Source organism: Plectropomus leopardus, chromosome 13, assembly GCF_008729295.1.
Source record: "Plectropomus leopardus isolate mb chromosome 13, YSFRI_Pleo_2.0, whole genome shotgun sequence".
In the NCBI taxonomy this organism is placed as follows: domain Eukaryota; kingdom Metazoa; phylum Chordata; class Actinopteri; order Perciformes; family Serranidae; genus Plectropomus; species Plectropomus leopardus.
In genome coordinates this window covers 15,584,899-15,603,894 of record NC_056475.1, presented here as the reverse complement: position 1 = coordinate 15,603,894, position 18,996 = coordinate 15,584,899, and the positions used below count along the sequence as shown (strand labels likewise).

At 38.9% G+C, this 18,996-nt stretch overlaps 1 protein-coding gene across 2 annotated transcripts in view; it reads left to right on the top strand.

The window, feature by feature from the left end:
• The first annotated feature begins 6,897 nt into the window (after positions 1–6,897).
• Positions 6,898–18,996, top strand: part of LOC121952564 (glucocorticoid receptor-like) — a 79,789-nt gene continuing 67,690 nt past the window's right edge. For both annotated transcript variants that reach the window (XM_042499329.1, XM_042499328.1), the window contains exons 1-2: positions 6,898–7,392; positions 9,229–10,472. In XM_042499329.1, coding sequence (XP_042355263.1) covers positions 9,238–10,472 — 1,235 coding nt within the window. In that variant the 5' untranslated portion in view covers positions 6,898–7,392; positions 9,229–9,237. The remainder of the gene's footprint in view (positions 7,393–9,228; positions 10,473–18,996) is intronic.

The following is an 18,996-nucleotide window of genomic DNA, read 5'->3' as shown; positions in this document are numbered from 1 at the left end:
TGATGTTTCATTGTCTTGCTCAGCATTCCCCTGTCTAAGAGAAGAAATACAAACGGGTGTGAACAGCCTGTTCATCTTTAAAAGGAAATCCTTCCTTCCTTTCTGTGCTCCCAACTCAAAAGGAATTCTTCCTTTCTCCCCGTGCTTTATCTTCAACATCGAAATTGTGTTAGGTGAATGCTACTGTTAGAATATCCTTTTGGGGGAGAAGTATGAGTGTTCTAAAATAATACAGAGAAGGGGAAATTATTGATCTAGGTGAGATCAAGGTCATTTTTGTCATTACTTTCTCTCTTTTACCTGAACCATGACCTGAAAGTACACTTGTGTTGCACTGGAATATTTTGCAGTGATATCTTAAGGGGCAGTGTTTCAATCAAAAAAAAGGAGCCTTTCCTTAGAGAGCCCTCTAAACAATGTGCAATACCAAATATGCAGAGGTGTGGACTCGAGTCACATGACTTGGACATGAGTCATAATCTGCAGACTTTAGACTTGACTTGACAAAATCAAATAAGACATGCAACTCGACATATACCTATACAACACCAGTGACTTGTGACTTCACTTGAACTTGAGCCTTTTGACTTGAGAATACCTGATACCTTCCCCCAAGATAAAAGAATAAAAATAAATAAATAAATAAATAAACATCATATCCTGCCTCAACTAACATTAAAGCTATATATCCACAGCAAGTCAATATTTAATTCCCCAGAATAATTTTGTTTGAAACAAATATGACAGCTAATTGAGCTGCAGGAGAGAACCATGAAGAACTAATAATATGTCACTGAGTGCTAGTTTCAAAAATTATACTAAAGATATTTTCATTTGTTTACGAAAACTATGCAGTGTTCAACAAAAAACAGTATGCAAAACATGTGGGTTGAATGTCACAGATGGAGACACACCAATTTCCAACTTCTTTCGACATTTGAAGTTGCACATAAAAACTCCAATAATAATAACATAGTGAGCTCATGTTTCGCTGACATCATGACTCTCTTTTAATAAGGCATTACATTTGGTGAAGAGCACATTATGAATTCTTTGGCACTCAAAACTCAAAGTTTAGCACTTGAGATTTGCCATGACTTATGACTTGGGACTTGAGTGCAAAGGCTTTAGACTTACTTGTGACTTGCAGAACGATGACTTGGTCCCGCCTCTGCATATATGAAGCTTCATTTACAACACTGCTTCAACCTTTGCTTATCACAGTTAACAATTACCTGTTAATAAACACTGAAGACAAGTTGTTACAAGACGCTGGTCACTTAACATAGTTTTGGATCACAACTTCCAATGGGCATAACTTTTTTAGGATGTCTTTAGATCTATGATTACTGTCATCTGACTGAACAGGGAAAGTACTGTTTAAATGGGGAAAATACTGTTCTGATTTGATTTTCTAATGATGCCTTTAGGTTATAATGCATCTTATTGATTGTGTTAAGAGGACATTCATCCCACGAGGTTTTCAAAATACTGTCAGGAGATACTGAAATTGAGGATATTTTAAGTTGTGATGATGAATACAATATAAAATATACTTGCATTGTGTTTTAAAACACCACTTTATTCACTGATACTTAATCATTCCTGAAAAATGTATCATATTAAATTTTGTTTAGAGAAGGTCTGTAATTTTAAGAGTACATTGGACACTGTTTCTCAGACTGTTTAGTTTTCCAAAGGACATTTTTAATGCTGTAAGAGGCATAAAACAAAATTTGTTTCACTTTTATTGTACTTGGCTGGAGGAAGAAATCTCAGAGACAGATATCTTAAAACCTCAGCAGATAAAACAACATCCACATTGATACCACTGGGTTTAATGAGAAACTCTGTTTGTGATTTGAATGAGCTGACCTTTCAACCATGCCTTTTACCTGTGGTCGGACACTTATAAAAGCAAATGGGCAGACAACTATGTGTGTGTGTGTGTCTGTGCACACATGCATGTGTGTACAACATGTACCTCTGCTCGGTACCAGTGACTCTTGAGGCAAAAGTTTAATCCTGAACATGTTAAACCTGACCTTTAGCCTCTATTACCTACCAGCACATCATGCGAATGTACATTAATCAACAAATATTCACATGAAGTTGTCTCTGCAGCAGCACATTCATTAAAACTAGTGTAACCTACTATGCATACAGAACGAGGTGTATTACACAACCACAGTAACATACTTTTCCGCATGAATTCCCAGTTGTACATACATGCACATGAAGCACCACATGTCCAGTGTTTTTATTATTATTTATCGGTAAATAGGATCGCCCATCATTACCCGGTATTAAAAACTCACAGTGTTCCCTGTGATGTTTTGAGAACAGTGTGGTTTTCTCAGGCCCTGGGGAGCTCCGGCCTCTCTCCAGCCACGCTAGCCCTTAATGAGACATCCGCATGCACAGGACACACACTGCTCCTTCTAATCGAATGACTTGCATGGAGGGCCATACCTGCCTGCCCCCCCAGCCGCTTTTCCTTCTTTCTTCTTCTGGCCTGTTGGTTTGCGTCTGCCCATCTTTGTTTCTTTTCTTGCAGTTGGAACAGCATGGGTGTCTGCGCCTGTCTGCACATTCCGGACAGTCCACTTCTTCTTGTCCTCTTCTTTACCCCATATTAACTCTGCTGAACAGATAACTTAGATTAGCCGTTGTTCTGGTCCACTGAGGTGCCATCAGGGAAAATGAATTTCCAAATGAAGGCCTTGTCCGGTGAAGGTGACAAACAGAATTGTAAAAGGTTTTATAGTCACTAAGGTCACACGTCAATACTCAAGTAGGCCCTTTAAATGCATAAAAAGTAGAGAGTTTTTGAACTATTCTTAAAGATTATAACTGAACCAGCAGTCTGTTTATTGAGAACATTGTTGTGCCTCTTATTTTCAGTTCCAGTTTGTCTTTTATTGTATTATTTTGTATTTTATATACATGAAAAGTTGATTAAGGTTAGTCGATCAACAGAAAATCAAATCACAGCAATTTAGATAATCAGTAAACTGAAAAATGCAAAACATTTACAGGTCCCGGTTTCTCACATATTAGGATGTGCTCAAGGGTTGAGATTGCTTTTTAAAAAGTTAATAAAAGCACACACATGCAGGCAACAAAATGTAACTGCTGGAAAAGAAATAATTTAAGAAGAGAAAAAAGAATACACAGTAGTAATTATATTAAATATTTATGAGAACATAATCTAGTGTGCAGACTGTTTATTTCTTCTTTAGGTTTCATTTCAACATCGACAGGGACAAATTTGAAAAAGGTGGTTAGGAGTCCTCTGCCAAGAAAATCTGAGCATCAAACACTTTAGTTCCTCCATTCCGGTGGTTTTTTAATGCATCATTTTATAGTGGAAATGTCTTTAAAGGGGAACACCACCTAAATTTAGAATTCCAATATGTTATTTCCATCCAGGGAAAGTTCAGTCAATATTTGTGAACAAGAGATACTCTCTCTCACAGTCAAAAACCAGAAAAGTAACTCTCAAACTTGTGATGTCACCATGTATAGTCTGGAGCTGCTCCAATGTACATGAATAGGAGCCTGATTTTGAGGACCCACAAAATGTTTTTTTTTTTTAAATACCCAAATGATTTTTATTCTGTTATAGTGTTCTCAGGTCTGAAACAGAAATTTGTTCCCATATACGTAGAAAATTTCCCTGTGTGCTCTCAGTGTCACCTAGAACATCTTTCCTACTTGATTGTTTTTGGAGCAGCTCCAACTTGATAACTGATGGCATCACAAATTTGAGTTTTAGCTGTCTAGTTTTGGGATTTGGGAGACATTTGTTTGTGTATACAAAAATATTTTTGGACTTTCTTAGACCTTAGGAATAACATGAATGACTTTTGAAAATGGGCATAGTTCTCGTTTAATTTTGTCACAATAAAAGTCCTCTGCTACTTTAACCCTTTAAAACCTGGAGCAACATTACTTTTCTTGTACTGCTCTCAGGCACCTTTCATAAGAGTTTAACCATTTAAATACTGGTGCAATTTCTTTCAAAAACATGGCTAATGAGGCAATGAGTAATTCTGCAGAAAACAACCCACAAATTGCAATACATTAGCAGATTCAGAATTTTTTTTAAAAAAAGCTAAGGAAAATGTACAGCGAAAAAAGAAAAAAAAATAGGGAAAAACTTTATTTATAATTATCATAGTTGAATAATTAAAATTATGTCACAGACTTATTTTAATTTTTAAGCATTTCTCCTGGTCATTTCCACTTTTTAAAACTAATTTTCTTCCACTCTTTTGTGAAAAATATGCTAATTTTGGGTCATTTCTTGGCCCTTGCATTAACCCTGCAATCTACACCGCTGGGTTTGCTGCTTTCTGTGTTCTGCATCCTTTTAAAAGTATTATCATTCAAAAAACTTGTAAAAGAAAGAAATAAGGTTTAGGCTGCAAGTTTTAGGAGTGCTGCTGGCTGCCAGCCTGCCCTTTAACCCCTCACTATTTGCTGTAGATAAAAACCCCAAAAAAGCCACTGTGCCCTATTTTAGCTCCCCATTTATACCTCTTCTTTGTTAAGAGCAGAGAAAGATCTGGTCCGAGGGTGATTAATGTCCTTGATGTCTAAGTGCTCAAGGCAGTTTTGTTAGGAGGTTGTTTTTCCCTTGACAGGACTCATCCCGAACTGGCTGTGCTTCCTCAGCAGCTCCTTGTATGTTTCTCATTGTCGGCGTGAATCTCAGATCATGTATTTCTTCTCACTATAAAATCTGACAAGTTGATCTTACTTAAAATAATCTTGGAAACTGATTGCCGTGAAAAAGTAAAGTAAATGTAATTCTAAATATTCATTTATGTGTCCACCATATCAAAGTGTTAAGTTTACTTGACACATTAGATGTATTTACTTGATTTTGCAAAGTTGTTGCAACTTAACAATGGCATGTGAAATTACCGTGTTCCCTGAATTTTAGCAACTGCAGTAAACCAAGGCAGTCTGATTTAACTTGAACATGACAAAGAGGATTTTGCCGATGATGGAATTAGGAAATCTGTAAGTTCTGTAAGCATGTGTAAAAATATACAAATATGACGGACTAGTTTGCAGCTGGCTCAATACAGATCTGTAGCACAGTATACTTGGTTTACTGAAGATGCTAAAATTTAGAAAGATTGATTCAATTAAACTTGTCATTTGCAAGCTGCGACAACTTCACAATATTAAGTAAATAACATTTTTTTTAACTAAACTTAATAAGTTATGAAGGTAACATCAGTTAAGTTACACTTACTTACATTTTTAAGGCAATTGATTTCCTATATTTTTTTTCTACATTAAATCAACTTTCAGATTTTTCCTGAAAAGAACTCTGGATGAGTGATACTGAAATGATAATACTGGGTGTTAAAACAAACCGGTTTCATATGTCTGTCTTACATAACCATTTACAGTTTGTGTATAAGCATTGTCTGCTTTGCAGCAGATTCTGCTGATCATGGCCTAAAACTATTTCATTTGTGATACATTTCAGTAGTCCATCTCTGAGGTGGGTTTTTTTTCTTTTTCTTTTTAAAAGATTGCTCCATAGTTGAGGATACAACTATGAAGTAGGCTTTGGATTCTAACAGGCTAATCGTGATTACATGCTTTCCTTTGGGGAAGAATAGACCCCTCCTCGTAGCTCAGAACCTCATTTGACCCTTCAGAGATTCCTCAAAAGGAACATGAACTCTGCGCACTCAAAACTATAAGGGGATTTGTAGGCTACTAACCACCCTTGGTATGGTGGTTAGAGAGGCTGTAGCAGAACATTTAAATTACTACCTATAGCTGGCTCTTCAATCCCATTATGCCGTGAGGTTTAGCGGTGGCCTACGGAGACAGATTCCCCAGCACAGAGTTTCAGTAGGGAAAGGGGCGTTCACCGGCAAGTGTCAAACTAACAGCTGCGTCAAAACCCCAAAGTTTATAACAAGAGAACAGGAAGCTGAGCGATCTCCCTATTAAAGGTTCGCTTTAAAAATGAAAACAATTTTATGTCTCACCGGTCTGCAACCTCTGTAAATCTACAGTCAGTAATTCAGCATATGCTTTCTGGTTATGCAATAAACTGTATACATATTGGAAGAACATTTTTTGCTGTTTCTTTGAGGCTTTTGGGAAACTGATCCATTTATAGCTATCCTGGGAGAGATTCCCTCCTTATTCTTTGCCGGTAGATACAAAAAATGGCTGTTTTGTTTAGAATGGTAATTGCTAAGAGGTTTTACATATGTGGAAGATGGACTCTCTTCCTATATGATTTATGGTTAAATGAAATGGCAAAAACATTATATCTGGAGAGCCTGAGATTCTGCGTTAAAGAATACCTGGAACCCCTTACTGAATTTTTTTTGTATGACAAAGACTAATATGGTAATATTTTCAGATAAAGCACCTCCTTGCTGTGTATGACCTATTACTCCCTTTCTGTATGCATAATCTCTTTTGTATTCTTTTTTTAAACAACACGTTGTACAAATCACTGACTGTGGCCACTGTGCCTGTTGCCTTTTTACACAATTGACTATCAAATCTTACTACACAGATTGGCACTAAGCTGGTTTAATAATACTTATCAGATCGTTCTCAGTTTGTTCAAATTAATGACCAACCCTTCCAGCATACTGAAGTCTTTAGCTTCATATGTGCTTCCCTTAGGCAATACTATTAGAAATCACTCTGTAAATTTCCACTGGTATATATATATATATATCAACCTCTGTTATGGAAAAGTATGGTGGTAAATTTCTCCGCTTTAAACTGTTCATTTTCAATATGTATGTATGTCATTTGGAACAGCACAGCTTTTATTCTGAAATGCCAAGCCGGATGTGCCATACTTGTTTCACTTAGCTTGACACCGCTTCACTAACTGTCCGCCCTGCCCTGCCTGAGTTTGCAGTTGAGTGCGCCACGGCTGTATTATATAACTTTAATGTACTCACGGGTTTAATGGCGCAAGAGCAGAATATCGCCTCGCAGATCTGTGGATTAATTACGGAATTGTCCTGAATTTGCGAACGAGCGACCTATCGATTACTTTTTTTCCACCCCAGCTACCGGCGACGTGCGTTAAAAGTTACCGACAGATCGGCGAAACGGCGCACACGGTGGATCTCGCCAGCTCCTGCTAGGTCAACGGCGTTGTTGACTTTACTTATAAAATAGTTGCTACTGCGGACGATGTTTTTCTGCCGTGTGGGCAGAGAGGCGGCAACAGATCCAGCTGACATTTCACCACGCAACGTTACGGCAAAGAAGGGGCTCTATTGACTGTGTGGACATTGCGTTATTTCACACATTTTTTTTCCTCCAACTTGGACAAACGGGAGATGACCTAACCTGGTGTAGCGCATCCTTCTTTCACCACAGGTACGCTTTGCTTCTAATGCCCCCACTTGTCTTGTTATTTGGCTGGGGAAATATGGTGAGGGGCTGGTTGTTTCCTCGAGGTAGGCCGACGAGGCGCGTCGCTGGTGCTGCGTGGAGGGTGCACTGACACTGTCAGTCGTGCACCGTGCCAACCACTGACAGTATCACCACGACAGCTCACAGGGGCAGTTTTTTTGCGTGTGAGAAGAAGAAAATGTTGCACAAACTTCAACGGATCGGCAGCTTATCAGCGGCTCCGGCTGTAGGCGTGTGATCAGTGCAATTTCCCATCGCAGCCAACAGGTTGCACTAATGCTGTAATGATGTGGTGCGCTTATCTGTAGGAAAAGTACAGAGCAGCAAGTCAGGAAACCTCAAACTTTTTTTCTTTAAAACTTTAATAGACGTTCATTGTCTCCTCTAAAATGCATTAAACCAGCAACTTTAATTAGAGATGACTGTGCCCCATTAGTCTGAATGCAGTATCGATTACAGTACAGAACCATCTATACTGTACTGTGGGCGGGGAAAAGTGGAGAAACCTATGACCAAAACAAAATCTGTCCAGTTCTTCACCAGGGAGTACGATCAAAATAAATAATTGTTCCATTTTCTTGTCAACCCACGTCAATTCCTAGAAGCAGCAGATATGTGCAAATGAAGTGCTGTAAACCACTGTCTATACCGCACTGTATACCTTATGTGTGCTGTATGTCGTCGTGTCTTCAAGGAAGAATGTCACGACCGCTGCTTGAGGCAATAAACAGACATAATAGAGTCAATCGGTTGCATTGCATCGGTCAGATATTTACAGAAAAGTATCTTTTACCGCTCAGCAATGCGCTATTTCAAGTTTTTTTTTAAAAATTTACATTTATTGCATATAATGTAGTTGAGAATGCTCTGAGCGATGCAGGCCGGTTTTGCAATATTTAGTCAGAGGCACTGACTTTTAAACACAGTAATTGCCGCAAGTGACAGCTTGCCTGGTTCGTTCTTTTCTGCCCCTTCAGATATGGCAGCTATCGTTGTTAATGATCAACAGTTGAATACTGCAGAATCCTCACTTGCACAGAGAGCTTTTGTTTTGCGGCGGCTGCTGCCCCCAGATTTGACTTGATTTTTTTTCTTTAATTGTACTTTAATTTACATTTCAAATTTTGCAAATGAAGTTTCGACTCAATTGTTCATTTGCGCTGCCTTGCAAACGGAGATTGACAGTTATTTGGTGACTGCTGCAAATGCCCAGAGGCCCACAGTGGGTTAATCTCTTTTGACAGATGTATGTTGCTGCACACATGCTCGGCTGTATGTGGGACTGTCAGTGGCACTGCCTTTAACACGAGTTATGCCTGGGCTTGTTTTCCAAGTCCTGATGTTTGAGTTGAGTGGAGGGTACATTTCAAACAAAAAACATGGACATTATAGTCAGTTATGTTATGTAATGGTTCTGCCCCCCCTTCCCCCCGTCTACTGATTTTTCTCAGCATTGTTTGTGCCATTTGAACCTCTGCCATATTGCTCCAGTGTGGGTGTGAGAGGCAGAAATGGCCTGTTTGATACAACTGCTGTCACTTCTACAGAAATAAAAATAAACAAATAAATTTGGAGAACAGTGTGGGCAGAGTAATAATAGCAGACATGAGCCTTGCACTGGCAGATGCTTTTAAACTGTGGCATAACACCGTTTTAATGCAGATCTCACTTTTTAAAGATAAATAAATTACTAAGTTCTCTATTTTTCTGTTTTCTGTTTTTATAGCCTAACTTTGTCTCCTCTCTCTTTCTCTCTCTCTGTGTTGTGCACTCTGTGGCTCACCCTCGCTGTCCTGTCAGGATAAAGAAATGGATCAGGGTGGACTGAAGCGTAACGGTAATCGAGACGACAGCCTGACATTTGGGGAGACGGGACCTGGACTAGGCAGAGATATGGGTGACACGGCTGGTTCACTGCTCCAGACTGCAACGCACCTGAGACCTGGTTCTCTTCCCCTGCCCACAGTGGCCCCAAGTGGACCGGGTGGAACCAAAGACCAGGGGGACCTTGGAGGCCTCTTTGAGTCCCCTCAACATCATGTCCTGTGCAAGGGCTCGGACATTGAGGAGGGTAAAATAATTAGAATGCAGAAACAACACCAGGATATTGGTGCATTCACCATGGAAGACAACTTGCCGTTGTTGAAACAGAGTATGTCCGATGTCGAGCGGACGTCCCCCTCCGTCATTAGCACCTCCGTCTCCTCAATCCTGGTAAACCTCCCTCTGCCTGACCTTTTTCCCCAGCCCATCAAGCAGGAGGGGAATTTTTCTCTGGATAAAGACCTGGTATCTTACAGCGGACACACAGTTGCTGGCCAGTGTGATTTGGATGGCAACAGCGGTCGCTTAATCGAGGATACCGAGATTTGGCAAGACCTGGACCTTCCGAATTCTCTGCCAGAAATCAGCGTTTTTGAGTTGGATTCAGAAGTGGCACACTTGGATAACATCCTACACAACAGCAGTGGTGGTGTTGGTGGTCCTGTCGGCGGCATGCTAAAGGAAACAAAGCCTCCTGTGGGTAACGGAGTAAACTGTACCAATGTGAACGGCACGGACCAGCAGCAACACCCTATGCAGCATCAGCACCAGCAGCACCATCTTCTACAGCACCAGCAACATCAGCTTCACCATCAACAGCAGCCTACATCACTGCTCTCCAGTGTTATGATCAAGGAGGAGAAGGATCCCGACGACTCCTTCATCCACATCCGTACTCCTGGTGTGGTCAAGCAGGAGAAACAAGACGGCGATGGATTCTGCCAGTCGCAGTGTCTCCAGAGCAGCATGAGCTCTCTCCATGGAGGAGGCACCATGTCCTCACCTATGGGCGTTGGTGCAGGACCTAGCTACCACTACAGAGCCAACCCGTCCTCCACAATGGGCCTACAAGAGCAGAAGCCTTTTGGCATGTATTCAAACATGCCTCTCGCTGGGGAGAGCTGGACCAGGGGGAATAGATTTGGAGAGTCGTCCGGGTTACAGAGGGCAGACGATGGACTTCCCTCAGCCTTGGCTGCTTTTTCTGTCAGCTTCTCCAGGTACGTCTCATGGAATTATTTTATCCCTCTTTGTTTACTTTTGGCTCTGTGGCAGATTTGGTGTTTGCTTTCATACTTAGTGTGCTTGCCTTTTTGTGCTCAGAGGCAAGGCTTTAAAATGTGTTAGGCACATGGTCCAAAGAGGAGTTGATGATTATTCTTGCTATACGGTAGTCTTAGCTGTGGTCATTTTTTTGTAGTAGGGACCTTGATCTACACTTAGTGACCTGCTGTTCTGTCTTTTAAAAATCTGTCAGATATTCAGCACAAAAGCTATTTGCAGTATGACCCCGTATAAGGATAAACACATTGGATTTGGCTTTCGATGTGACTTGTTGTTGATAGCTTCAATTATGAGTGTAAATTTTAGCAGGGAAGTAATTCTATGAACATGCATTTGATTTAAAAATGTGAGAATAAACAGCGAGAGAGTGCAAATTATTTTCTCCTCCAAAAAAATAAAGAAAATCTCTTTTTGCACTTCGGCTCCTGCAACCACAGAAAATATCTGGTTCTAAGTTGATGCTCCCGAAATCAAATCAAGCTCAGTGGTGTATTAGGGCACTTCAGTTCCCTGCAGGACACTCTGAGTGTGCATTTTGGAAAATGACATTTGATGCATTTCACAGCAGTTCAGCCTGAGTCTTCCAGAGTGATTCTTGCACAAAAGAAACATCAATTCAAGAAGAAAAGAGTGCTCATGTGTTTGTATGTTTGTGACTTTTTTTTTCTTTTAGAGAGAAATGCTAGCATCCTGGGGGTGGAAGGCATTTGTTGCTCACCACCTCCAATAGACAGACACAGCAGGACACACATTCCTACAATTGCTCCATGTCTCATCACATTTTCGGAAATCCATGACCAATCAAACATAGGACTATATTCTCCCTTGTCTACATGAATATCATCGGAGTAGAAAGATTTGCAGAAAGGTGATGAATTAGTTGCCAGGTTACAATGAGGCAGGAGGGAAAAGAAATCCTGTTGAATAAGGAAGTGAAGTTAATTAGTTGAGACGGTGATAGTCACCCTGAAGAGACAGTTAATAGACAATGCAGAAATATTTCCTATCTTGTGTGTATTGCAGCTTTGGTGATTCTAGAATCTTTAAAACTTTTTCTTCATTTTTGTGGTTGCTCAAAATCAGATAATGAAAATCAATATTTTTTTGGGCACTGTTGTGAAATTGTTCTCATGCATAATAACTCAGCATAATTTGACCATGATCCGCCCTCTGGTACTTTTCCAAAATTGTGCTGCAGCACAGTGCTGCTTATAAAGATATCCCAGAGTTACGCAAATGAGTCATTCTAACAGGAAATGACTCATTGAGAGAAATTGATATGTGGACTTCTGAGAATACATCGTGGACACATTTAATGTGAGGGAAGTTATTATTTAAGGTGCCACAGGGTGTGAATGAGAAGTGTCTCGCGTCTCATGTCAGCTTAAATCTGATCGCTGAACTGACAGTGAGTGGACCTTTGAGAGTGAGAGATTTATTTGCTGTTTTATGAGCTCCTTTGTGACTACGGCTTGAATGGTCAGATCACAAGATGTGTTTGATTAATGAGGGGTCATAATGCGAGTCAGTACTGCTCTTCTGAAAGAGCCATTGAGGTGTTTGGCTCAGGCTGCTCTGTAAACAAGTTAAAGATGAACATGGGTGTCAGCCTCTGTTATCTCCCTGCTGCCACACTGATACGCTCCTGGGTTGTTGTGTTAATCAAATTTAAACTGTGGAAAAGTCTTGGTGTCGTGGTTCATAAATCCAAACTGTTTGTTTTTCATTATTTTCTTCTGTAATTGACTATCGTGGACTTGATAGCTACCATAAACACTGATACAAAAAAAAAGCTTTGTAGAAATTCAAAGATGGCATCCCAGTCAGCTGCCATTTCATTAAGTCTTTTAAAATTTCTAGTCAAGCTGATGTGGCAACACGTGTTTTCTCACTTCTTAATTCATTCAAACAACAAACAGTGTTGTTTTTAAATAACAAAGCCTCGTAATGCCAAGAATCTGTGCCACAGTGCTTGTGTACCCGAACTACTCTCTGGTATGTTGATTCTCGTTGCACCAGCACGGTGTGTGTTGTCATACTGTGTTCCTGTGAAGCAGGGCACTCTGCACTCTGCAAGATCTTAACAGTGCTGTGCAAAAACAAGGTAACACACAAACAAATTACAAAAACAAACTGACTTACCAATGAGCCAACAAAAAATGTGGTATGACAATGATTAAGTAATCAAATTTCTTACATTAATATAGTGCACATATGATGAAAATGATCAGATTGATCGAAATGATTGTTTTCATTTCATTTGTTCTTGAATCAAAGATTGCAAATACATTTTCTTTCTTTTGATTAATTGATCAAAAGACCAATTGTTTCTGCTCTATCTGAAACTAAATGTGTGTTTGACCAAAAAAATATTATCTGTCATTCTTATTCAATGTCAAATTGATGATGGCATCAGACTAGAAGGTGTCGTGCCATTGAATTTTGGTCACCCAATGCCACAACATAAATTCAACAAAATATCAATGCATATTGACATTAACGGCCAGCTGGGCTGTAGACACAGTACTGTTGTTTCACTGGGAATTGCATTTCTTGCACAGGAGATGTACACAATATAGTGTAATTCAATATAATATAACAAACTATAACATTGGAATACACTGCTGTATGGAATATGCAGTAGGTAAGCTGACAAATTTATATTTTACTGCAGTGTTGTTGCATTATTTCATTTGATGCTGAGTGGACCCCAAAGTTAGAATGACTATAGAAAAGTGACTGGCTGCCTGGTTACCACCTGAGTTAATATGGCAACCATATACTCAAATGTAAATCATGAAGCCCACCTAGCTTTTCTGTGGAAATTTTCAGTGCAGTTGGAACACGATTTGGCTTATTCACGTTGCTTGGCTCAAGCCTCTCGTTATGTAACTGATAATCAAATGAACAAATGTTGTTGCTTCACGCACAGGGTGAAATGAGGCCCCTGAAACATTGTTTAAGATTCATTAGTTAAGATATGCATCATGATACTTCTTCCATAAAGTGGATTTTTTTCAACTTGTGCTTCATTTTTTTTCTATGCTGCATTATTTTTTTGCATACAGTAGATTGCTTTGTAAAATACTACGCCTACGAATCTTTTCATCTTATATGTGTGAGTCATACTGACACAGACGAAAAATGGTTTAAAAGTTGATGTAGACTCTTCTCTGTTGCTGTGCTGCATGTGTCAGTGAGGGCCAGAGCAAGACAGACTGTGTCTGTCTGTGTGTATGTGTGTGTGTGTATATACACACACAAGGATGCTGGAAGGCCACGTGTACAGATCTGCTGTGCTGCTGCTTCTCTCTGCTTAAACTGTCACTCAGCCACTTTATTCTTCTCACCTTCTCAACCCTAATGGGCCCCTCAGAGCTCTCCATATTTCACACAGGCATGCAAAAGCTGTACACACGAAGATGTCATACAAACACACACACCATTATGTTAGAAGTGTGCTGTAGATCCTGGATATCAAAAGGAACGCTGACCACAAATGCATCTTTTTTTAAATATGAAAATTGTGCATTCATTTGAAGTGCAGTAAAATTAGTGTTGTATGCCAAATGCATCATTTTGCTAATGCATCATAAAATAGTGTTCTGCTAGACTGGGGTTAGCCGATGCTTCATAAAGCTGTGGTGGTTCAGTGGACTGTTTGCTGCTCTTCAAATAACTTTTAGCATATATTTAAAAAAAAAAAAAAAAAAAAAAAAAGCCCATCAGTTTTTTTACGGTTATTTTTCCCTGTCTGTTGTTTGATGCTCTTCTGTTGCAATAAACAGCCAGCCTAACTCAATGTTGCCAACTCTAAAACGAAATAAATAAATCAGACAGGTAAGGAAAGAATCTAAGCACATGAGCTTCCATGTTTTGCAACAATGCTCAGCATGCAAAGTGTAAAATGTCATCTATTTTTAGATTTGGTAAACAACAACATTTTTCAGATATTTATGTGGCATTTTATTCCAAAACAAAAGGTTTACCATTTGTGAAACGAACAAACAAAAAACATAAATTGGGAAAATATTACTTTATACTTAACTGCAACTTACAGCTCCTACAGGCCAATCACAGTGTAAGACTTAGCTGGCCTTCCCCTTCTCGATACAAGCCTCACAACAAAGTGGGTAGTCTGCTGACAGTTTCAGAGACAAATTTAAAGGGCTAATAGAGGGGAGACTTTATGCAGCAAAAATGGCCGGATTTTCATGAAACTTAGTGGCAGGGTGTATAAGCCAAGGAAGATTTTGGCGCACATCACAGGGCAGATCATGAGTTTGAGTGAGACGAAGGCAGCTGCTCAGAGGAAGAGAGATTTTGCATGGTCAGGCTCCTAAATTATGTTATCATCTGCCCTCTGCTTAGAATTAGGCGAATTTATTGCTCACAGCAACTTTATACAACACAGTCTCTGGCTTTTATTTGATATCAAATGTCAGCAAAAAATTGCACATTTCTGATCTGTCCTGAGAATAGTTTGCACGCATTATCAGGCGTTAGCTCACATGGCTAACTTGGCTTGTTTATAATATTACCAGAAGTTGTTGAAGTACCTGTAGTTGCCTAACAGTTTATATGAAGAAAAAAAAAGAATAGTTGAAATATTTGTTTTGAAAAGCCTGAGGCATATATATATATATATATATATATATATATATATATATATATATATTTCACTTTCTAGGACATAAAAGTAAAATAACACAATTTAGAGAGGACTTTTGGCCTTAGTGGAGGTCTGTGTTCTGCAAGTGCCCCTCTAAATTGTGTTATTTTACTTTTATGTCCTATAAAGTGAAACAAAAAAAAAACAAGAAAAACCTTGTTCATTATTGTTCGTAAAGTTTCACATGATAAGTAATTCTGCTTTTGCTATTTTTTTAACATGCCATACATATACACTATATAAGCTGCGTACAGGGAATTTCAAGTCCTAGTGTAAGTGTCCTCATTATAGTCACTTCACAACAGGCAGGTAAAACAAACTTAAACCAAACTAGGTCAGTCTCTGTTGACTCAATTTCCTGGATTTGTAATCTCTAAGATTATGCCAACCTCAATCCACATTGTTTCTGTTCCTGTTGCTTAATAGGCTTACTGATAGCCATTGCTGTATGCAGGGCTACAATCCACTGCTTTTTGCCTTTTTCTGCATCTTATTGTTTAATACCACATCCTATTTTGTTTTGTGTGTCCAACAACACTCACTTACCATTTTGCTCTAACGATTAGCAGGACAGGGTTTTGATGTTCATGTGGGACACAAACAGTGTCCGAAATAACTTTTTGCAGTAGAGACTCTAGGTATAGTTTTTTATTACATGACTATTTTGGTACAAATATTTACCCGCCAGTGTGGTGGATAGCCTTCCAAGATTTACTCAAACGGAAAATCCGTCTGCATTTGGCGCTTGGTGGGTGTTAATTTCGGAGCCTGGACACAAACATCCATGCAACATGTTGAGTGTGTGATGTTACACCTCACATTACTCTGCATGGAGCAGTACTAATGCTGTTAATGTATATCCTTGAGTGAAGAAGTCTCTCTCTGAAGCCTAACAAATCTTTACAAACTGTGTTAGAATCCTTTGATGCCCTGCAAAGACTCGTTTAAAGTTCAATTTTTAAAGACAGTATCTCTAATTTGGTTGTCATTGTGCAACAGAAAGATCACCCTGATATAATAGCAATATTCTCTTTCTCAAAAAGGCTTTATATATGCAGTCTAAACAGCCTTACAGCAGAAATGGCAGATCTGATCATTATCCAAGGCTTGTTTTCCAACAAGATGCTCTTTCATTCACTCTATCTCATTACTCTTCTTCCCTCTGTCTGTCTAACTTGTTCTCTCCCTACTGTACTGACTCTTTCATGTAGACTTCAGCTGAGGTCACTGTGGTGCAGAGAGCCAAAGGAGGTCTGGGCTTCTTAGCAGCCAAGCTGATTCTTTTTAAAGGCTGTTTTGTGGCTGCTGGTATGTTTATAGGGGTGTTAGGTGTCATGACATATCCAAGGCCTGTATGACAGGCCACAAGACAGACTTAACCTATTTTTTCAAGACAAAGCTCTTCTTTTTAATCTCTGCAAATGATGGAAAGAAATACAAAGGCAAGTAAAAGAGACCCTGTCAATAGTATGCAACTGGCTCTAAAATAAGTAAGATTTTTGCAAAGCTTTTTTTTTCAGAAAAGTGCTAAATAATATCAGTTAAATTGTGATGCTGCAGTTTGTAATGTTTTAAGAAATGTTCCTTTTACTTAAATTATCTTTTCTTCATAGTGTGTTTCAAAACACACTTCCAAAAATGACTACAGTTCACAACAAACTCATAACAAGTTGAATATACATTACTTGGTCTATAATGTGTACAGGGCATTAGTTGAATGTCATATATGTTTAATGTAAAAGATCAATCTTGACCTTGGAGAGAGTAGCTTTGTTCTTTCTAAGTCAAAGTCCACAAGTTTCTTAATGATAACGAGCGTCTATAACATTAAATCATATACGCTGATTTTAAAAAGCCAAATCAAAACTAAGTGTAATTTACTCTACACTTCTTGATTTTGTGCAACAGTGTCCCTCTTTTAGACCAAGAGAAGAGAAAACTGTTTCTTAAACTTCCCGTTCTCCCAGCACTGTGTTCTTTCAATGGCATATTGATTATTCTTCTTTGAAAATTCTGTATATTTTGCCCCAGTGTAGTAGCCAGTGTTGCCACTTACAAACATTTGTGCTTAGATTTAGTTAAATACTGTATTGTTTCCACACACGCATCTGCTCTAAGTAATGTATACACAATACACCCACATACTGTGCACTATGAACAGACAAACATATGCACTGACAAATGCCTCATTGCACATCATGTGATGGCTGTGGATAGTTGGCGCTGAAGGGCATTTCTTGGTGTAGATTTCCATTACTCAGAATAGAGTACGATATCCTTGGATAACTCCAATGGGATTCTTTCTAAACTCATCCTTGTCTAATAAATTATGTTATGGCCATGAGCACTATGCTTTAAAGTTCCTTCAAGTGCATGTCTGTCCCTATGTCATAAATTCGATGGCTTACAGTGTAACCAAGCTCATTTTGCAGCAGTTGGGCCAGAAATTGAATAAAGGCAACAACCGTGTCAGTTTGTGAGGGTCAGCAGTCTTTTTCGAATGCTTCTCCAGCTATGTTCCCATAAAGCTCGGTGGGCTAACTGTTTGCGTGTGTCAGGCGTGAGCATTAATAGCCTTGACTGACCTGACTCACTGTACTTCTTAAACAGAGGATTGTGCATGTTATATTTGGCAACCGCTCTATCCGGAAACGGGAAGTGTGGTGTCTAGCAGCTAGAATGGCTCAGACTGCTGCCCCCTTTGCTCCCTGTGGAGATGAATGGCGAAGTGCCATTCCAGGTACATAAAAAAAGTAATGATTATTACATTATTGCTTTTATTATTATGTAGGTTTTCTCAGAAATTGTGTGATTTGCATGTTAACTAGCTATATTTATCTTTTACTTTGTGGTCAGTGTGTTATAAGTGTTGCCTTTCCTGAAAAGTCATAATGTGTATTACTGAAGCCATGTGACCAAGTGGCTTTGAGGAATTTTTGTGCTTATTGGATATAAACAACATTTTTTTGAAAATTAGAAAAATCCCAAATAAGTCAAAAGGAACAACTCTCCACAATCAACGTTGTTCAAGAAACAAAACAAAAAAGCAACAAAAACAAAAAAGCTGTGGGAAATTTGCATAAACTAGATGCCATGCATCTCATATCAGGGTTTTCCCCAGGAAACTGGTTAGTGGAGGTGGTTAGCTGTGCCCCCACCACAAACACTAAAAACAGAAAAAAACCAAAAAGCTTTATTCCCCAACCTTGTCTCCGGCATGCACAAAATTTGCAGATGCTGATGCATTTCTTAGAATCAATTCAGACCACAATATATGTAATAATCTCACTTAATTATTAAACATGGCTACACTAAGTGATATAACACCTCTTGTCCTCTGAAGGTAAACATTATCTTTTATAAAAGTAGGGCTGGACAATATATCATTATTATAGCGATATTGTGATATGAGACTAGATATCATCTTGGATTTTGGATATTGTATTATAGCATAAGAGCTGTCTTTTTCTGGTTTTAAAGGCTGCAGTAAAGTGATGATATTTTTTTTACCAGATTGTTCTAGCTGTTCTATTATTTGCTTCTCCCCACTTTATATCCACATTACTGATGATTACCAAAAATCTCATTGTGTAAATACTTTGTGGAAGCAGCCAATCATCAATCCAGTGTTATAGCTGCTATATTGCTATTGAGGTATTTTGTCAAAAATATTGTGCTATGTGATTTCCTCCATATCACCCAGACCTATAAAAGCATAATAATTTCTTATCCTGTCTTTGCTGTGATGCACTGCATAAATCTCTTCATCTGTCAGTGGTTAATTCAGA